The 23,048-nt window shown below is 39.6% G+C and overlaps 2 protein-coding genes and 1 long non-coding RNA gene across 23 annotated transcripts in view; all 3 read right to left on the bottom strand.

Annotated features, from left to right (window-relative positions):
- LOC117207819 (CUGBP Elav-like family member 2) overlaps positions 1 to 23,048 on the bottom strand; it is a 354,083-nt gene that overhangs the window by 236,284 nt on the left and 94,751 nt on the right. The gene's annotated exons all lie outside the window — the stretch shown is intronic.
- LOC117207821 lies at positions 14,630 to 17,119 on the bottom strand. Its single transcript, XM_033448437.1, has 3 exons — positions 16,911 to 17,119; positions 16,267 to 16,790; positions 14,630 to 14,989 (listed from the first exon to the last, which is right to left on the bottom strand). Exons 2-3 carry the CDS (start codon positions 16,271 to 16,273, stop codon positions 14,643 to 14,645), a joined length of 354 nt encoding a protein of 117 aa, XP_033304328.1. The 5' UTR covers positions 16,274 to 16,790; positions 16,911 to 17,119; the 3' UTR covers positions 14,630 to 14,642.
- LOC117207822 lies at positions 18,049 to 19,938 on the bottom strand. Its single transcript, XR_004487596.1, has 2 exons — positions 18,621 to 19,938; positions 18,049 to 18,273 (listed from the first exon to the last, which is right to left on the bottom strand). It is a non-coding gene; the product is annotated as an uncharacterized LOC117207822 (long non-coding RNA).

Raw genomic sequence — 23,048 nt, 5'->3', positions numbered from 1 at the left:
CGATGATGTAAGAAAGATAGAAAAGGGGCGCTTTCGGCAGTGAACATTTTATGTTTACGGTAGATTCGTCCGTAACTTAAGATATCGAAAGATTTTTATGGCAGGATACGATGTGTAAATGAACGTCTACAGCATATAATTCGTCCTTTTCTTGTAGAGTAAGGCAATAGTTAATTGTAATTCTCCGAATTTCCTAAAATTAGAACAAATATGTTTCGTTTAAAACATTAAGGACATCAAATTAAATAAACTGTCAAGAAATGTAACCGTATATTTTATCAAGTTCGATAAAACTTAATTTTCGCCCAATATTCGTTGAATCTTTTAGTATGAAATCAAAGTTTGACGGGTAACAAGGTTTCTGCATTTTCAATGATGTTCCTCGAATAAGATTCTTGATTCTTTTAGTACCCCTCATTCTCAAGGTTCTTACCACTGTTATTCTCTCAGGTTCTTCAACATAGGCCAAGTCCTTTTGACAAAGTATTATGTACTTCGCTTCATCAGTACTTCATTTTTCAAGGGTTAAGATACACGCTGCGCTTGTGTACATACATATTTTGCGAATATCGCGTATGTAAGATATCGATTTCTTCATACGCGCATAAATCGAGTATCTCACGCTACGCATCATTGATCACCAACTATATTGATCAAAACTATGGTTTTTAATTGGCAGGTGGATTAATTAAAGAAAACGTCAAGAAGGCACTTCAGAATACGTTCGAGTGGCAGTAACCTGTGTATTTACTAATGTTATTAGGGTGCACCGTCCTCCTTCCGATATGTATCGTATATTCTTGCACGTAAATATACTATTTCATATGCTTTCGAATAATTGCAAGTAACTAGCTGAGAGAAAAGCAACTTCAGATACTCGCCGTAACGTAAAATGTTGTTCGATAAAGCAACTAACAAAATCAGTGCCAGTAACATTCACTCGCAATTTAACCCCTTAACCTACGATTTACGTTCAAGAATTTTGGACCGAAAACGTAAACATTATATATTATTATATATTATATTATATTATATGTTATATATTATATATTATATATTATATATTATATATTATATATTATATATTATATATTATATATTATATATTATATATTATATATTATATATTATATATTATATATTATATATTATATATTATATATTATATATTATATATTATATATTATATATTATATTATATATTATATTTGGCCCGATCATCGTATTACGGGCTATGCCCGTATTTGTAGGTTAAGGGATTAAGTTGAATCTTTCTAAATATTAATTTAAATTGAGGAAGAAGCACGTGCTCGGATATTTTGGAGGGATAGTACACGGTACACGCATGACCTCGAGATTACACCCAGAAAAGAACAATTGTGGCGAGAAAATGGGAGCACGCAAGATGGAGGAACAAGCTGGAAGAGTATAGAATCGCTCGTAAATATTACCAGCAAGATCTACGACATATCCGGTACGATTATCGGTGGGTGACTGCACCCCTGAATTCGCGTAGGGTGGGTTAGGAATAACCGGTAATATTTCGTGACTGGGGCTACCCTGACAATGCTATCGTGCCGACCTTTTCTTCAGGCCCTCTCCCCTATTCACCCCTCCTTTCTCTTTTCGATCCGATTCACTCTCCATTTCTTCTACTTGGTCTTACCAGTCCCGCCACGCGATTCTCCACCAGAGAATCTCCTCTTCTCTTCTCTTGTCCCTCCGATTATCTTTCTTCCTCTAACGTACATTGGAATTCCTTCTTGCCGTCTCCGTTCTCTCCTCTCGCTACTTTCCCAGCCGTCCGAGCAGAGAATAATGGTTTTTCGTTCGATCGCTCGTCGGACGGGGTAGACGAAGGCAGATTGAATTGGAAATATGTGATTCGGTAGTGTGTAAAGTCGTCAGGCTTTTCCTTTCTTCCCAACTTTTCCAACTTCTATGGTTCTTCTTCGTTTTCTCTGCTTTTTCTTCGGCTTGCCTCTCGCTTACGTCGCCTTTCGTCCTTTCCATGTATTTCTCGATAAAATTCGACGTTTCTTATATTGGGCTGCATCGGCTGGGAGCAACGTGTCGCGGACTTCCACCGATATCGATACGAGAAAATGGAAATATTTCTGCTCACATTTTCTACACTAAATGCTAGAAACTCGGACGATGGGAGGCGCAGTGTTTTGTTAATTTCGAGGCACTTCTTGTATCGATTAAAAATCAAACGAGTATCTCAATGTAGATGCATACTCGTTGTTGAAAATTGAATCATATAGCACTAAAGTGATGAATGCAAAATACTAATAGAATCTGATGTACGGTTACATCTCGTATTAAAATTGTACAACAGGAATTATAGTAGCACGACAAATACCAGTAATTAGGTAATCGAGAAACCAGATGCGAGGAACATGTGACATAATTATTCATGCGAATATAGCATACTGTACCAGTTGAGGTTCTAAACGAATAACGAATATGAAACACCATACACGTTGCATGACATAATCATCTGCTTCCATTAATCCCTTTAATCAAACAAGTGTCGCGAGCCACTGTCTTACGTAATTTATTAGAAATATCAAAGATATGTATCGAATCGAACAAATTAACGTTAAGCGAATTATCATAATTAGGTCTAGCAACGAGTACGAACAAAATTTCTACCTACCATCACGATCCACCCTCGCTTCTACCCTCTAGCAAAGATTTTTTCCCAAACATCAAGATCGACTCACTGCGTAAAGGAATTCGCAAAATCGGATCGAGAGGAAAGATTGGGAAGGACCCACGATAAGGCTCGAGTGGTCGGTGAATATTTATCGAGAGCACTCAGCCTCCTCGTAGGCAAGAATGTTCGAAAAGGCATCGAGGAGGAATAGAAAGGAGAGGGCTGTTCGAGGAGCTGTGCCGGCGATAATCCAAAGTAGTCGAACAAAAATCACCAAGCACTGGCATCGAATCGTTGCGAAACGACTCTGGGTAACTGCCGCGTGTAGTTAATTTCTCTACTAAGAAAGAACTACGACGAATGACCAATAATTGTAGCTGTACTTTCGTAGCTAAATCGCGTACGGGTTTCGATGGAAGTGGAACACGCATGATGTCGCGTATAAAAGTTTCCTACGATATTGGTTTCGTTCTTTGACGTGTATTAGATCGATGCAGCAGAATTCTTCTTACTGTATGATTTTTCTTGAGAAATTCATGATTTTGTCACAGATCTAACATTGGCTTACGACGAAAAGAATTGAATGTTTTGATACACATTTATGCTGGAAAGAAGGGAGGGAAAAGCATAAAGAAAGGGCTTTCTTTCTTTCGTATCAGGAAAATGATCCCTGACAAACAATGTTCGAGGGATATAGCTGTTTCTCTTCTTGTATTTTGTTCGTTCTCTCTCGTACGCGACATCATCCACGAAATCGTTTATTCACGCTGGAGGTAATGTTACGTCGTGTTGGTTTGCTGTTGGAAGGTTCTGATTTGGCGTGCTTCTATGTGAACACCGACGAAGCAGACAACCGATGACGGAACTTTTGTACAGACCGTCGTTTTCTACTTGCAAGTAGCGTCGCGTAAATTTTCTCTATCTCCTACAGTGCCTCTATACTCTTCTAGCAAATTCAGGAACAAAATATTTTCGTCTCACGTGCTCGACGATCTTTGCACGTGACACTCTAGACAATGTGACGAGAAGAATGATGCAATCTCTACGAATTATCCATGAATTCGCGACCTTTCTTCCGGTAAGGAGTAAATACGCCAGCGGGTATTGCTTGGTTTTCGTTTTGTCTTGTTTGATTCGTGCAAATGTTTCTCTAGATTTTCAACGCTTTCATGATCGAAGAGCGCTATATTTAGAGGACCATACATTTTTGGCAGGCGCAACGGCGCGCATGCATTTCTTAGATGGAAAGATCAATTCTGTTCTCCCGCAAGTATACGTAGAAAAGTGGTCGAAAAATGATTAGATCAAGAGCAAGAACATAAGGAATATGCTGTGAGAAGATGCTGGAAAAAACATGTTCGCCCTTCTCTCGTGAAGGAGGAAGTCCCGCCATAAATCAAATTTAGAATCCTGTGCATAATCCATAACGCGCGCTTGCGCAACGATCCTCCTTGGTGATCATCTTGACCTTTCACAGGAACGATTTTGCAGGATAAATTTTCTCTGGCATTGCTCGCAAGCAATACCGTGTAAGACAGAGCTATTTATAACCAGCCAGCGTTAAGTTCGTACTCCAAAGGCACGGGGTGAGTTTACGCCGAACTCAACGGCGAACTTTCATCCATGTTCGAACGAGAGAAAGAGAGAGAACGAGAAAGAGAGAAGGAGAGAGAGAGAGAGAAAGTCGAATGCTTAGAAACTCTCGAGTAGGAACTTTCGAAGCGTTTCGAAGGGATAAAAGAACTTTCCATTCGGGTAAACGCTTTTAATGAGAAAATATGATGCACCGCCCCCTTTCGTTGTTCCCCCACGACGCCAATTAGAGGAGAATAGCTTCCTCCCACCCTGAGGAAAATTCACCCTAGTCACTGCCACCGCTTTCCCTTCTCTACTTATTTCTCTCGTCTGTCCCTTTCTTTTCCCTTTTGCCTATCCCTTTCTCTTGGTCGGTCTTTTCCTTTCTATTATCACGCTGCGAGAAGGAAGTAGCCCGGATCGGATATTTTGATGAAAATCGTAATGCAATAGGCATGTAATACAAAAGGGAATGAAATGAAATACTCCCTATCGAAGTCCCCGATAAGACGATCGACCCTTCTTATTCGTGTTCATAACTACGTACTACGGAACTGATAGGGTATCAGGGGGATTTTCAGCTTCGGGGCTTGGTCATCGGGGGTCTGTTACTTCCTCTTCCTCTTTCTCTTTCTGTTTCTCTATCGAGACCAGTTAATCTCCAGATTTGAAAATTGATTTCCCTGGCTGGAGAGCGTCGCGTGGGTCGATTGGGAAAAATACACGTAAAATACGGGTTAGGCTTTGTCGAGACGGTCGAATAAGAAATTAACGAGGCAAGTGTAGAGATTATCTGAGGACCGAACAAATTAGGCGACTGAGTGGGATGTTTAGCATATTGCGATTGTCTATGGGGCTCCTAATCGATGAGTGGATTTAGTAAATAGAGTAAAGAAACGAGGTGCGTGATTTATGAAGGTAGAAATATTGGCCTTGCGATTAAATTTGGACGTAGAATGTGATCACGTAAACGGATTTTTCTCGTTAAATATTTCACATTAGTAAGATGTAATCGTAAATTGTATTTAAAAAAATATAGAAATAAGAAAATCGCTAAAATTGCAACAGCGAACGTTCTCGATCGTTTTGAGACACTGGACCACAAAACATCGGAAAGCATCGGGTGCCAGGTTTCGAGGAAACATCGTTCCCTGTCGGTGGCAGGTGACGCGATTTATCTTCGTTACCGACCGGTATAAAGTCCGTAAATATTTTTACAGGCCGGGTGAGAACCACTGGCTAGCAGGTTACCGGAAGTGGAGTGGCACAGGGAGAGGAACAGGGTCGGCTCGATCGACGGCTATAAATCAGGAAGGACATGCGAAGCTCGCCGCTCTTCCCACCTCTATCGGGACAAAACTCCTTCCAGGAGCACGGTTCTACCTTTCGACGGAGTTATCGAGCGATGGATAAAGGAAGAAAACTGAACTCCCGCCAGTGTATTCTTCGTCTATGCGACGAACGAACATTCTGCTTCCTTGAACATCGAGTTTACGACAAGAATGCTTAACGCTTCCCGTTGTTCGCGACATCGTTATCGTGCAACTCGCTGGTAAGAGCGACAGAGAGCCCCAGTAATTGCCACGACAGACATCTCGATCATGCGATACACCTGAGCGAGGGAGAATTTCCGGAACATCGTAAGGATCGTTGAAAGGTGAGAGAAGAAGACGCGAAAGATTTTAATATTCGCTTCCTGAGAATTTTGTTGCGTATAGAAAAATATTTCTTTTCACTGGTTCTAAAGGAAACTACGGTGTTGCGTAATGGAAAAGAAGGCTTTCGATTGGAACGCGCAAATAACAACGGAGATTAAAATTGCCGATGATTCGCCAGCATAAGAAGAACTTGGCTGACTTCTCCTCTGGTTTCCTCTTCCCGAAATAATTGCAGTAATTCGAACTTCTCCGCAGAATCCGTGGCTCGTGAACATCGTTGCTTAGGTAACAAGTTCACTCGCGCGTATTAATGGATTTGTATGGGAACGAGTTCAACGCGCGTATTTAATTAATCCGTCGAACAAAACCACTCGCCACGACTACGGTTGACCCAACGCTACACACCCACGCGCGTATCAACGGTTTCCAACTTTTTCGCCAGTTCATTTGTATCGGCTGGAAACGCCAAAACTGCCATCGTTCGAATTATGAATCGAGTCAGTGTGCCGAGTCCCGTGAAATTGCCCAACACATGTTTCGTCCTTGTTATTGACTGGCGATTTGCCGGAATAACTAAAGCAACCAGCTGACCGAAAACTAGTTCAATTTCAGGAGAACAAGCAAACTGATCGATGGAACTTTCGTTTATTCGGAATAACCGTGCGAATAATTATCTTCATTTAACGAAGCTGCTAATCATGATATTATTTTTAACATTGTTCCAGTATAACGAAACACCATCGGTTTACAAAAGGGAGAATTGTAATTGGCAGCAGCGATAAATACATGTATATATATGTACATAATATATAGGTACTTCAGAGTAACAACCTGTACACACATTATTCTGAAACACGACCAAAAACCTCCTACATATTCAAATCCTATCCAAAATCTCCAGCAGAACACAGCATAACAAGCTCCGTAACTCCCTCGATACAACACTCATATTCCCAAGTCGTAAATCATGCTAAATACTCGCATGTATCAAACCACGCGGCTACGACTGGCCATTGTTTCCTCGAAGGTCAGTCAATCACGCCGGAAAATTCGAACTCTGGCGGATAGGGCAAAGGATACGTGGGAGTTTCGAACAGATTCATAGAAACCTAGCTGTATAGACGCGCACACACGCGTTATTCTCAAACTGATCCTTCTCGGCCAGTTTGTGCGATAACCATTTGAGTACCGTAGTCTGACAGACAGTGACGCATTGCGTTCGCTTTAGCTCTGCGTAGGCCGCTTACCATCGCTCGTATACCATCGGCACATAACTGGTAATTACGCGGGCCAAGCGTCATTACCGCACCCTGACCCTTCCTCCTTTATTGCCCCGCGGAAACGACGGAACCGTGGAAATGCCATTTGTACGCAGCCACCAGCGGAAAACGATCGGCGATCTCGCTCGACCAACCAAGAAACGACCTATCACCTGGGACGCCTATTCTTTCCCAACCACCTGCGTCCTCCGTGCTTGATCCCACCTACCCTGGCACAATTCCTCTTCTCGGGCAACCAATAGGGAAAATAGCACGGCCGATTCCATCGAACGTTCCTATATATCGGCAAGCAAAGGGTGTCGAGAATTCTGCGTAATGGAGAGGAAAGTTAGTTTGTCGGGCTGGCAAGGTATATCGGTTGCAACTGGCTAAATGAAACATATGACTGCGGATAAAACCGCAATTCTTTCTTCGTACGTCGTTGCAAGATTCCTTGGTTGACGAAGTTTATTCGCAGCTCTGAGCTTGCAGAATGGAAAAAGAAGATTAAGAATAACGATCAATTCTATGTTTCATAGTATCGTTTGAAATCTATAGACGTACATTTACACGAAGATAGATCGACATTTCGTAACAAGAATATATCTTTTACAAACTTATATTCAGAATGCAATTAATATATGCAATCAATTATTTCAGTCGAATTGCGAAAAATCCATACGACTTCGTTGCTCCTCTATCAGAGATGATCGTCTCCGCGCATTAACTCGCAAATTTCATTCACATTACCCTCAGCTCTGTCCTTTGTGCACAGCAAGTCACGCAATTTCATTAAAGAAGCTTATCCGGAAAATGAATGAGCGATGATAGAGTGAAAAGACTACAAAGAGCATGGAACAGCGTATTTTTCGGTTTAAGCTCGAGGACGGTAGCGTCGAATGAAATTGAACCAGCCGGTCGGACATACTCTCCGTCCGACGCTTCCGGGATTAATGCACGTTTCAACCTACGGTTTCGCAATACGAATATTCCCCTTTTAATAACCATTAGGAAAATAATTAAAACAATACAATAGTCACAATTTTCCGCCGTACAAAATTGAATTCATATTGTTTGCGTTTAGCAGCAACAACGAACCGCTTTTAGACAAAGTAGTCGTGATTAACTGTAATTTTTAACGTTACTTTTTATAGACTGGAATATTTACAACAAATCGAAGTTTTAATTAACAGTTAGAACACATAAGCACGAGTTTTCACGACTTACTGAACTATTCGCAGAGCTACCATCTCTCACGAATAGTAAAAAAGGTACGAGGGAAGAACGCAATATCCCATTCAAGCATTTTACGATTAAACAAATATGGTCACCAAGTGGGAACGTCTCTCGTATTTATTCCAGATCGTTTACAAGTGAACCATCTCCATTTTGTCGTACGTTCGATGCGTTCGAGTGGAATCCAATGGCCGATGGCAATCAAGCGAAATCGCGTCCTCCAGTTCCGCAACTGGTGCTAATAAACGGCCGTATGATTTGAATTCTCGTGGGCTATGCCTTGCGGTTTCCAATTACAGTATGGCCACGAAGCCAGCGACGTTTCACTGACCTCCAAGACGAGCTCTCTCCTGCGCATTGCACACTGTGTGCCGGCGCGAAGGAACGACAGTAAGGGGGCGGGAAAGCCAGGGATGTAATTAACACGACCAGCTTACAGCGAGACACTGACGTATCTATCTTCCAACCCCCACGAGTTGCCTGCTGGGCTTATCCCTCCACCAGTTACGTAACGTGCCTACGAAAGACGTACCGCGAACCTTACGCCCCATGATTCGCGTATACGTTCTTCGTTTCAGTCATCCCAAGTACGCTTTCCTTGGAAACCGCAATGCGGCGCGGTTACGATACCTCGGTTTCGTGGTTAAATTCGATTTGCAGATGAAGTAGGGAAATAAAGTTTTAGGTATCTTTTTATAGGAGGATAAAGCATCTCTGTGCTAACCTTTTCGTGTAATGGATTTTTACTGTATGCAAATGTGTCTATCGAGATTATTAAACCCTTTCACGATATCGTATAAATACGGAAAATGTGTTTCTATCGTTAACAATTGACAAAGAGAAAACATTTCTCCTTCGTTAAAATCTTACGAGACAAATGTTTTGATCTTACCAACATCTTACAAACGATTTAACGTTACTATATTATTTTTTTTTCTCAAACTCTACCTTTCGACAGTCTTCTTTTTTCAATTCTATCGAACTTAATTTCGTAACGAAACAAATCATACTCGGAGTAATAAGATGCTCGAATTTCATTTCCCGTCTGTTGCAACGCGATTGGATCGCGAAATTGATTCGGTCTCACCTACATCTTTGCTATGGATATTTTTCTTCCGGAAATAATCTCAACCAGTCGCAGTTCGCCTTGGCGTCGTTCAACATGCTGAATTGCGCGTTCTCCATTTGGCGAATTGCAAGCTCAAATCGCTATGAAACGCGCAATTCCATTCTTCGATGAACTGATTCCTGGAAAATCATCCTCCGGTCCTTTCTCTTAGAACAAACGGCTGACCAACGAAACTGTGTATAAAGCGTGTTTCTGTTAATTTTAGATAGTATGAAGTTTTGTTCTTAGATGAAACTATTTTTTGAAACGTGTACCCTCTGCTTTGGCTCTGTATTAAGAATATTTTACGCGAGTTAAAAAATATAATGAAAATTCTAATTAAACTCTAATATTCATAAATGTTTGCTCCACGTTTATTATAAGTATGTTATATATTATATATTAGACTACATCGTATATTAACGTGACTAAAAGTAGCTTGGTAACGTGCTCTCGTTAGTATTTTCTGGATCAGCAAGTTTAAAAATATGCGCACAAACAATAGAATTTCTTTCATATTCAAACCTTGTACATATATTGAATTAAAATTTAATATAAAATTTTTATTTTAAAGTACGTAGTGGCCCAGTGTTATTTCCATTTATCCTTCGTGTTACATACAATTTCCATACTTAAAATCAAATTAAAAATGAATAAATCTTTCTGTTCCAATCGATTAAATATTACGAAGATGCAAGCAACGCATAATACTATCAAACATCTAAAATGTAGTAGGAAAGTTCGATTTTTAAACGATTTGCACTACCCTCAAATTTGTTATCACAATTTACTATCATCGTGACAAATTCGAAAACGCGAATGAAACGAAAAGTCGAAATATTCAAGACCTTACCTTCGTTACGAATTCAAGACGTGACCGTCCGACGTCCTCCAGCTTGCCCTCTCGCCAGCATATCGACGCATCGAATAACACTTATTCAGATCCTTTCGGATCGTAAATTCGAGGCCGCAGATTAGGGGGACGGAATGATATTAAGCGGAAGGTTCGTAAACTCGAATATTCGTTCGCAATGAATGCTAAGACGATCTCGACAAATGGATAGATGTAGCAGGAGCTAAAATTCGCTTCCACGTCTACCGTAACTTACAGTTCGCCACGGCTCTGCACGAGATACACGTGAACCGCGCGTTACGTCGAATTACGGTTGAGACAACGTGGCGCGACGTCGTGCTACGTGTTTCGGCGGATTTCGTGCATGGAACAGCTTCGAGTTTTTCTTTCTTGACTTAAAAACACGACTCTTAAGTTGGAAAAGCGCTGTGGTGCTGTGATGTAAAGGAAGAAGGAAAGAAAGGGTAGGTTGTGTTTCGTCCAGATCTGATAACGATCTGGTCAGGAGAACAACCTGATGAGCCAGTACATCGCTGCTGGGATATTAAAAGCCAGGTCAGAGGTTGTATATGTTGGGAAGGACATTAGAACGAGTGCTTGCGAGAATTGTGACTTCAGTATGTATGTACTTTTCTGGTCGCAAATGCAGGAGAACGACTAAGAATTTTCTACTTCGTGACTGGTTACCTTCCAATTTAAATATTTTAAGCTTTTGAAGTTAACCAACAAACGTAGATAATACGCTAGGTTTACTTCTGTCCATTAGAGTCTACACGAGCGAATATAAAGTGAATCAAATACCTAATTGCGTGACACAGAAGAGAACCTTGAACGACGGTGTCCATTTTTCTCATAATTAGCTGGCAAAAAATGACTTCGCTATGTAACGATAAGAAACGTTCCTAAATAACGGTTCGTGGCTCGGGGAAGTTAATTTGCGAGCTCCATGATACGCAGAGCACTCAACGCACAATAAACAGGTGCCGACCGCATAAATTAAGTTGGCTTGGCGAGATCGACGAAACGAGACAAGCATTTCTGTTTTCTTGCGTCTCCTAAAAACCGTCTCGAAATTTGTCAGCGTATTATAGTTTGTCCAATGATATAGCGAGCTGGTTAACCCTACAGATGATGCATCTATACTATATTAATTATATACTGCGAAGCTGGTATACTACGCTGTAATTATGAAAATAATAATAATAATAATAAAGATAAAGTATCGAGTGAATTCAGATTTGTTACTGAAGGGTTTTAATCTTTCGATATCGGGAGATCGGCCGCTTTCCTCGATCCACCGATCCTACATTCTTGCTTCACAGACATTTTCAATTGATCGGAACGATTCGCAAGAAATTCTGTATTGTCGAGTCGAATTACAGTCTCGCGAATTTCGCAATCGAACACGGAAAGGAGGGGCGTAAACCGAGCGTATGCAAACGTAGTCGAAGCTTTGCGAACCAGTAGCACCTGTCGTAGCCGGCTAATCTTGAACACGTGTTTCCTTGTGTTAGCTGGCTCTACGCCAACGCGCAGAGAATGGTCATTGTACGGTATCGTGTCTCTCCCCTCCTCTCTCTCTCTCTCTCTCTTTATTTACGAGTATTTTGCTCGGACGTTGCGATTGTGAAACTAGTCGAACCTATATCAGTTCCTTCCGAATGGTCCGCATTTAAGCGGCCCAGGAACGATTGGTTTTTGGGGCATCGGTGATGTCTGGACGGACGGCGCTCTGCAAGAGCTGTCATCATCAAGGTATTTTCATTTGCGCTGTTCTCTGTCAACGTTCTTCTTGTTTGAGTTATGTATAGTGGTATATAATTAGTTAACAAAGAACCAGTATTTCGCTAGTTTGCGATAGGCGATATTTTGGTCGATGCGAAAGGGTGATTGCTTGGAATAGAGTTGTCGAAGCTAAGCTGCCTGGCTTAAAGACGCCTGTACTTTGTTAAAACGACTACAGAACTGTATTAATCCTTGGAAACTAGACCCTTCAGCGGCCTCGAAGGCAAGTCAAAATAACCGAAAATATGCATATATTTTGTTGCATCCAAGCCATGAAAAAAAGACGGGAAAAAGAAAAGCCAATTTTAGTTATTTTTTGTAGCAATAACGTTAAAACGTTCGTCAACCAATGTACGTGGTAGAGTTGAATAACGAAGAGGAAACTGTCAGGCATGGTTTTCTTTTATTCAGAAAGTGCAGACGCTTATACTCCTGTAGAAAATATCGAGCACGATAATCGTAAAGCAGGAAATGGGTTAGAGAGCGCATTTTACGACGCTCAAATTTCGCAGCTCGTAAAGCTTTCGATTTAAATTCCAAGGGGACAGAGGCAAGGGCAGAGGCTTCGTGGAAACGCGACGTGGAACGATGTACGCAACATCGATAGAGACTTGTTATATTGATGTTTTCGCGGCCATATGACCACGTAGTTAGTGTTAAATTTAACCAGTTCACCAAGTACAGTGAGCGTTAAACCGATGTGACATATTCGTGCACCGAATGACCATGGTTCGATGTAAATATAGGGACAGCCCAGTGTTGTTCGTCAGAAATTGCTCGTTAATGATGTAAGCCGCTGTCGAAATTTAACGTTGACCCCACTCGATTAACCTGCGGTCCTTTGTTTCGGAATAATTACAAATTTCTATGGCTTATTTAGAAATAGGGTTAAGAAAGACATAAATTAGACGTCAATTTATTGTAAAGATTTAGATCTTGCAATACAAAATAAATAAAATAAAACCAATAATATTCTGACAAATAGTACGTACTTATCCGAGGCAGGCTATCGAACGAATATTTAACCGATTTATAAATGTAAGAACCAATCGTCCAACAATTTTGAGATATAAGATGCGATTCGGAGAATTTGAATACTAATCAGTAAGATTTTTTATTTAATCGATTTAACTATTTATATCAGGTTTTTAATTAAATACTGAGAAGACTCTATCCTTATAAATATTCTATCACAATTAATAGTTTGGGATGCTCCTTAACTATCGTGAAACGACGATTATATCGAATGTTAAGTGGAAGACTAATTAATAGAAATGTCAATTACTACGATTGATAGCAAGAAATAATAATGAAGAAATCAAAGGAAAAACGGAACGCTTAGATGTTAAAAAGGATGATACGTTGCACGCTCGATTAAATTAATTTTGCGAAACACGCGTCGCGTTGAACTCCGGTCTCGATTCTTCCGCGAATCGTCGCGCAAGTTCAGGCTTGGTCGCATTAGAAATTCTGGAAATGCAATTCAAGCAACAACAAGAACACCTCTTGGGCGGGTAGACGTGTTTCGCGCTACATATGGAAAGTATGCAGAACTTGTCGTCGTTGCTCGCGCGTTCCCACCTCGCAAACTGTTCCACGCGCGAAATTGCCGATGAATGCGCATTCACCGGACCCAGCGAAGGATGCAACTTCGCCCAACACGTGTCGATATGCTTCCTGCGCGCTAAATCGTGACAAAATGTTTCTAACGAGGGCGCTGGTATTTAGGGACGAGTCGCGCTTGAGAAAATTTGTTATGCAAAATTCGTATTAAAGAGAAGAAATTCGTGTCGGCGATTCGCGAGAGTGGCATTTCATTCTTAATAGTTCATTTCCAGATTTTTTAAACGATTTGACGGATTATAATACGGATTACGCAAGAACCAGTTACTATAGTATCAAACTATACATTTTGTCGTAGAATCTATCTTCCTTTTACGAAAAGAATATTATTCGTCAAAAAGCAAATACTAAAATTTTTACCTGTGCAATTTGGGAAAAGCTTAAGAATAATCCGATGAAACTGATCTGAGAATATTAAAGCGTAGAACTTTGAATTCTGCATACCTATGTAAAATCATAAAATGATTTGACAATTTTAATATGATAATTAAGGTATCAAGTAAATTTAATACGGTTTAAAAATTGCTATTTGCTGCAAATCCATTAGAATTTTACAGTTTGTATACTGTTCAGGATTTAAAGTTGTCCTCAGTTTACGGTACGGATAAACATCTGCTATTTTTTGAGAAGCTGGAATTTCCCCCATTACACATTACAAAGTTTACAATTCGGATCACGTCGAGAAGAGTTAATTAGTATCTTAACACTAGGTTTACGGGTGTTTCTTATATACCTATCTCTACGAACTCCCGTCAAACTGACGGGTAAACGAAAACACGCATTTTCTTTAAAAAATCGATTTATTCAAATTAAGTCTGAATTGAACAATATTAGGCTTCACGTTTAAATAAATTATTAATAAGTAAAAAGTTTTTTTAAATTATCATGGAAATGATAACAGTAATATTAACGGTATAGGGTAATCATATTTATTGAGCACATTTTTTACAAATATACTGAATTTTGTTTGTGCATTTTCCGCATACGATCTTTTTGCAATATATACAACAATTATTGCTTCTACTTTCTTTTTGCAGTAACCCACTTGCCCACAACTTCTTCGCACTTCTGACGTTGAAGATGACAGAAATGAAGCATCTGATCTTTGGTAAATGTTCTTCTTGTTTTCTCCAGCTAATTCCTCGGCTAAACAAAATATGAACTGCTTTCTGGATATTTTCGATCCGGTGTACTCTTTACATAATATCCACGCGTGTATCGCTGCCAAATCTAAAATATTGAAAAAAGCTTAAAGGGGCCATCGGAAACTCCCTGCTTTCACACTATATTTGCGTGCCACCTGGTCAACGACACACCACAACAACGATCCACGCCAAACTTTGTTGTATTATAAAAAGTAATGATTTCTGGAACACGTTTACAATTGTCTTCTACTTGTACACCTGTATGTTTGGTGTTTAGAGGGAGGACTTTTACGTTAGGTTTACTTTTATACACAGTAAGCGTGCAGTTTTCTGATTTACATAAATGTGAGAAAAACAAAGTCATTTTGTCCTTTTTTTACCAAGGTTGTTTTTTCTGCAAATAATTTTTTAGATAGCGGGATGCTTGTAAAGAAATTATCTGTCGTTATATTTCTGCCTCGTTTAAATATGGTTCGGCTAATTTTAATGTTACAAACTCGCCCAACGATTTTGAGCATCAAGTTTCATCTTTCTCCATATAAGGGATACCATTCAAAATATATTTTGTTTGGACTCAATTGCTAACCAAAACTTAATGCCAAATTTATGAGGCTTATTCGACATATATTGCGTAAACCTGCATCGCGCTTTCGTTGGAAATAATTATTCATCTATTGAGATATTTTCATAAGGCTTATAACAAGTCTGTTCCATATTTCGGATATCAGCGCAAATTTATCTGTTTGTAATCTTTCGGAAGCTTTCAATGATCTCGCTTCATATGCGCCCCGGGCATATAGAATTCCTAGAAAACTACGTCACGTCTTTTTTCAAAACTCGATGTGCCTCGGTTTCAGCGCAATCTTTTATGTGCTCCATTATGTGTCTGTCAATTATCAATTCGAAAGCACTAGTTACACAACCAAACATAAAATAATTGTGTGTATAAATTCTTTGGATGAAATGATTAATTTACGATGCAAAATGGTATTTCATTTCGAAGTTTGAAATCCGTTAAATTGACAGGTCCCGTAAATCTAGTGTTAAGCGCTCGACGGATCCGCTCAACAGCAAACGACGTGTCAACTTCGACCAGATGAGAACTCGACAACAGACCAAGGACGATGTCGTTAACTAGACGTTATGCTCCGCATCCTCGGCCAGGTAGGTACAGAACGCACCACATGCGAACGCCAACGACAGTTCGACAGTCACAGGACTGAACAGACACAGACTCCCACTTCACAGGAAACGTTGACGACAACACACCCTCTACACTGACATTTAAAATATAAACACCAGGCGCTTCGAGAGAAGAAGACTCATCACGCACTCGTCGCATATTTAAACTCTATTACTTACGTTCCATACTCTTACGTTTATACTAAACACTTCAAATAAAATCTATAAATACAGAAATCCTTTAATTTCCTTCCACCTTGAACGTTAATATCGTTAATAACGTTAATATCGTTTGCGACATCAACCGAACAGTTACAACATAACAGATCGTCACCTGGTTGAGAGATTGTAACATATACTTTTAGTCGCAGAACTTTCTATAGTTAGTTACAGTCGTCGAGAAAATCTGTAAAGTTATCTTTTTCCAGAGATACGTATTCTGCTCTTTTTAATCTCTCGTCCAATTTAGATATATTTTATAACCAGGCATATAATGCATTCAACTTACATGTATATACTTAACGTCTATTAGTTGATAAGATTTCTTAAACGTCTATTATCGAATTGCTCTATTATATACTGACATTTCTATTGCATAAATATATTGCTCGATATCGTGTTATGCTTGCAATTAAAATGTTCAGTTGACTTACCACTATGATTTCGCTGATTTCATGATTTTAATACAATTCCAGGTTACTTACCTGAAACAGAAATTTTTATTGATCAATATACAAGAGGAATTTTTTCGCCCTCAGTAATATATTATAGTATAAGTATTACAGTATTAATATAATATATTTCATAGTATATTACATTCTTACATCGTCATAAGTGAAGCATTACATCACGACATAATATTTCCTCTTACATCTTTCACCGCTTTAATTAACACCCCTCGTACACTTCTCTAATTCCCAGTAGCCTTAAACCGATTCCCCCGTAAAAGACAAGCGACGATAAAATTTTAACGACGCCATTATACCCAGGATACCATCCATGCACCTTAATTTTCGAAATAACTGTCAGGACCAAAAAAAAAAGAAGAAGAAAGAAAAAGAAAAAACGAAAGATAAAAAAGAGAAGGGAAAAAGAAAAAAACAGGCAAAACGAAGGAAAAAGAAAACAAGAAGATACGAGGGGAAAGTGGAAACTCGCGGGCAATCCTCGCGAATGTGTTCGGGCATAGTTGGTGTACATACATAGTTGGATCGTATCACGTCCAATTTCCAGGGAGTAAAATTACTCGAAGCCAGGCCACGAAGCGTAAAGCAGTAATTGCCATTTACTCGTACCGGCCAGTGGTCACCGAATATTCCATTAATGATTTAGGGCGGCACTTTCGTCGGTACAGACCCCACTCGTCCGACAAAATTTCCGGAACGATAATTCATCGAGCATTTAACGATCTTTCAATAAAGAGCGAGTCAGCGGCACGGCAAACGAAACGTTTAATTTACGTTAATGACGTACCGCGGGGAATTAATTAGAAATTGATACCGGCGCACCACTTGTCAACTTGAAATCTATACGACGTGTCCCATTCAATCCCCACCTCCTCACCCCCTTCCAATGAATTTATTAAAATTTCGATACTTGCCGCTCCATCTAATTTATTATTTTTTGGTGTGTCCGTATTTTTGCTGCGTCAATCAGTTTCGTAATGGGACAAAATAATAACGCTAATGAACGTCACATACGTTCCTCGTGTAGGGGAAAAGTCATGCATGATATGAATTAGTTGATAAAATAATTGCCCTATTATGGATATTTCTAATGGGAGACATTGAACGAGCGAACGGCTATACGTTTCTTTTACATATAAACCTTTTGAAATATGTCGAACATAGCACAATAGTACCGCGAAGCATTTACGAAGTTTTTTCTTATTCGTACAGTATAATATTCTCATAGACTGAAAAAATGCTGAAACGGTAACAATTTAAAGCGTATTACGTATACCTCAGAAATGAATGCTGACTATTCATCGCCGTATGTTTCCGCTTGAATTGGAGCACATTAATGAACAATGCAATTCACATGCAATCTTCCCAACGATTGAAACTGTCACATTCTGCGATAAATTTTATAACTTTCCATCCTTATAATGGGAATATTCATTATCCTCTTTCCATTATGAATAATAACATCTTTTATCCAAATTGATCAGAATCTTGTCGCATTGGACTATAAATTATCAAGATACAAGAATATTCATTTTCATTAGGTGCAGGATATACTGAAAAATGTCTCTCCACACTCGTTTAAAAAGATATTATTATGTTTTTGAAAATATTGTTTCCGTCAAGCGAAAAAGGATGAAAATCACGCGAAGCATCAAACTTAAATCTTTTGCAATTTGCAACGATAGAATAATTGCTTGAAAACAGTTGATATTACTAATCTTTCACATTCCAAAAGTAGTTAGAAGCTACTATATGGTCAAGTGAGACAACCTGTAATTTCTCCCTGATAAAAGCTCCGTTTTCCACCATTTTTCGTTTTATGTTCATAGGCAATTCGATAATTCGCACCTACGTAAAAGCAACCTTCTACGTCCGAAGGAGATTTATACTCGTCGTTTCTCTGCTGTATGAACGACGAGCACATCGTACCTCGAGTCGACTTTTATCGATGTTTGATCATTGATAACTCTGGCGCTGGAAATTTCCATTCAAACACGCCGGGACTAACGTTTTGATAATCAGTATCGTAATATAACGTAATATGAGCCAGCGGCGCGATACTCCAGCACGCACGACACGCCGTGACGTGTCATTCTCATTCCTACCAAGTCGTTTGGTACAACCGCCTTTCAAGAGTTAAAAGGTCCATAAGGCCTAATACTGAGTTATTATGAGCAATATTAATACTGAGTTATTTGCCAAATTTACAGAAATGCAATAAACCAGTGATCGAATATATCAACACAGTAATCTTCGCCTCGCGAGTATATTCCCTTTTTGTTCTACTCTTTTTTTTACTCTTTTACTCTGTACATAGTCGTTAAAAAGTAGTCAGGAAATTAAAATCGAACGGGACTACGGCCGCGCGCTTACGCGTCTCCCGCGTATTCCGGAACGGGGTTCGATGCGAATGAAACTGTATTCCTGATAATGGAGAATTTGCCGCGCAACAACAGCGAATTTTAATTAGTTCGAAAATAACGAAGCGTCATGCATGAGAAATAATGAGCATTGGCTGGCTAATTATAGAAGAGGGAATATCTTCCGCGATAGCGGAGAGATTTTTAAAGGGGATTATGTTCTTATTTCGAAAGTAGCCTACCGTATATCTTACAATTTGATTTTTTACTTCTCGTTACATAGCTAGTGGAACCTAGAACAACATGTGTATTAAACATCGCAGCGAAATTGTTCTTTTCGTGTTGACACCAACTACGAACATTTCACCCTCTCGTAATCGAAATTTGTACGAATGAATTACTTGGTGTTCGCATCGCGATGCAACTCATAGTTGGCGCATACCGGAAAAGACCGCCTCCTCGAGGAAAGCAGCGTCGCTAGAGCTGAAAGTGTAATACCGCGAGTTAAGACGCGGGCAGATAATTGCCATGAAACTTCTCTCTCTCTCTCTCTCTTTCCCCCCTCCCTTCCCTCTGTCTCGCTCTTTAGAAGAAAGTCTGGCACGTACACAGGTGAGCTCAGTTGCATCGAGAACAAGGGTGCTACGGTGCACCGGTTATTCGATTATCTTGCCACGTTGTCAACCGTGTCGTAACTGTTCTTCTCACCATGTTCACCGGTGACGCGTACATCACTTTTCATAATAACGTTTCAACCTTATCGAATTATCGTTACTTTCATCGTCGATTGCTTCAAAATGTAAACGAACAAAAAACACGAGGAAGATATCATTAAGCTATTTAAGATTGAATGGTTTTCACATAGCGCACTTGAGAATCAATGAAGTTACGGAGTAATCGATTGAACAAATTTGCTGAATCTATTTCTCCGTTCGTATTCGTTTGATAATGATACTAATTAATGTTATATTATATATAACGTAAAAGCGAATCACAAACGAAGAAGATATATCTTAGTAAGGAAATTTTGTCTATTAAACTAAAGGATCGAAGCAGCGAAGTTCTTCAGAGACAACGAGTGCCAACGTCTAAGAACGAGATAACTCAGCGGAAGATCGAGAAAGCGAAAGAAAGAAGGTAAGGGTGAAGAATAAAAATGGACACGTGAACGGGAGAGACGGGTTTACAAAGGCATTAAGAATATCCCCGCTATGCAAGAGCATCTGCGTTCTTAAAAGCATATTTGGCTCGGTATTTCTGCGAAGGTTCTTCGTATACGTGTATATCAGCACCGGAACCGCTCGAATTTCTTTTTCGCTGCGCAACATCGTTAGAGTTCCCGGGAGAGCCCTCGAAGGAACCGGAGGCGCAGCTCCAGCGATGCTGTTATAACGTCTAGCCTCGGTTCTTTATTCGCCGGTAATGGTATTCCCGTTCGTCGTTGTCGTTGTCGTTGTCGTCGTTGTCGTAGCGACGAGCCGCGAAATCGCGAAGCGGAGAACCGCAATCGAGCGAAAAATTCCGTCACGACAATGTTATCAAGAAATATTTTTACATCTCGACCAGGACACGCTTCCACCAGAGATCTCACGTGGGATCACGATTCTCCACATTTTCCCTGCCTTATTATTCATACCGCCTCCTACGAAACGAATCGCTGAATAAAGATAACGTTTCGTGTCACCTTTGTTTATCTTCCTTTTTACAAGGTTTTAGTTGACGATGAGTTTCTGAAACGATTTTCTGAAAGACACGCGTAAGTACAGGTGTATCAACCCTCTATAATGCAATGTAACTTTCTCAACAGATAACTTATTTTATTTCTTCGTCATTTTGTCGTGCAGATTTGCCCTTGCGGAAAGAGTTAATAATGTAACCTCCGTTAACGATATAGAATGTAAATAAATTTTATCTTCCAAATATTTAACCTAATTCCTTTCTTTTTGCGACGCAGAGAAGCTAAGAAGAAAATGTAAAGAGAACGAACGGAGGAGAACGTTCAAATATTTACACCACTTCCCCTTTTTTTTGACATTGAGGAACTAAAGAGAGAAGAAAAAGATACGACTTTTAAAAGAAAAGACGAAGTGAGATCGTTGCCCCACGCATACATGCCAATTATTCATATTTAATATTTCTATGAACGTTGAATATTTAACTCGAACGGAACGTTATTATCTACTTCGTTCAATATTTAAGGTACTCGAATCAGAAGAGCGTTAGAAAAGTACGGTAATGAAAGTCCTTTTCCTCCATTCGATTATAGCCTAAAATACAATCTATATGTAGATTCGACGAAGAGCGTGCAGATGATGATTAAACGATTCGTGGAAAAGCCAAGATCTTAAATATGAAAATAGTACAGTTGCGGTGAGTCGTGCCAAAAATGTCGTTCGTTCAATCGATACAGGTCGCAATACTCAGAATTTCAATCAGCGAAATCAAAAGGACGGGCTGTCGAGCGAGTATTTTCGCCTGTCTATTTCAACGTTCGAAAATGGCGCTTGCGAAATTCTTTCGTGCGTTCGATCTATCTAAAAGACATCTTTTTTATTTGAACTTCAGGCTGCTCGACGTTGTATCTTATTGTTAAGGTCTTTTATCTTTCGATATTAACGTTAAAACGTCTTTTCCAGCTTTTACATTCGAAACAAAATACAATTTCCGAAGTCCCCTTTCGAGATACGTTCCCATTTTCCATCGAATAATACAAAATTCCATTTGCTTGCTGTCCCATCATCGCAGGAGCGAAAGAAAAATTGATAGGTTCCCATCGTGAACCCCAGAAAAAAGCCGTGCTTTATCTCACGGTTCAATATAGACATCTTTGATAAGAACGAATGCACGACCGTTATCTTATCGTCTCGTACAGAGAGCAGTTGGTGCGCCATATGCCGCTCCATCCGAAAATGTATCACGCAGGTTGCCTCTAGGCGAAGTTATTGAATGACCGCGCAAAATCGTTGGTACGTCAACGCCGATAATTCCTATACATTTTTTCCTCGTTCCCTCTAGACTCCATTCTTCCCTCGTTCGACCGGCCAAACAGATCATCGTTCTCGTGGATTTTATCCACGAAGGCTATTCGCCCAGCTAAATGTGCTCGGAATTTTACGAGGACACAACGCGCGAATCGCCCTGTTCAATTCCTGACGTATTGTAATGGGCCAAAGGGGAGGAACCATAAAATCGACCACCTCCTTCAATTGGTTGTAACCGTAGGTTTAATGGATAATCGATAAAAGATAAGAAATTGGAAGGTGACGAGCGAATTTCGACAAACTTATCGTGTTGTATCGCTGGATAGTTGTCGCTTTTAGTTGTTTATTTTTTGAATCACCGATATAATAATGTCGTTTCCTGTACTTTACTCTTCCCGACTTATTACTCTCCTAATCCTTAGAAACGAGCAGAATTTTCACAAAAGGATATTGACTTTTATTCCACGATAGGCATATTACAATCTGTTCAAGGAAAATTGCACTTGGATCTGTCTTTATTCCGTCGAAAACATAACTAATTAATCTCTTATGGCTGCAAGGATACTGTATTCGTCGATTAGATTATTTTCCCTATTTGTCTCCTACGATAGTTATCGCGTTCATTGTCGAACAATCTTGTCTTTCTTTATCTTACTTCGTGATAAGATAGTTGAATCTTGCAAAGCAACGATCAAACGAATATCTGCCAATTACTCTGAATCAAGGTCGAATCTAATGATGCTACGATATTTTTTCCCTTTTAATGGATCTGTCCCCAATCTTTATGCAACTCCTTACAATCGTATTTACGATAAGATAGATGATAAGATTCCATAGAAGTTAATAAAAATGAAATTATCGTTTATCAATCGAGGAATAGCGCTGTTTCAGGATTACGAAAATATATTCTCGATCCGGTACTCGATCACGGTTCG

Source organism: Bombus bifarius, unplaced genomic scaffold, assembly GCF_011952205.1.
Source record: "Bombus bifarius isolate JDL3187 unplaced genomic scaffold, Bbif_JDL3187 scf7180000008046, whole genome shotgun sequence".
Classification (NCBI taxonomy): domain Eukaryota; kingdom Metazoa; phylum Arthropoda; class Insecta; order Hymenoptera; family Apidae; genus Bombus; species Bombus bifarius.
This window is presented reverse-complemented; position numbering and strand designations above follow the sequence as displayed.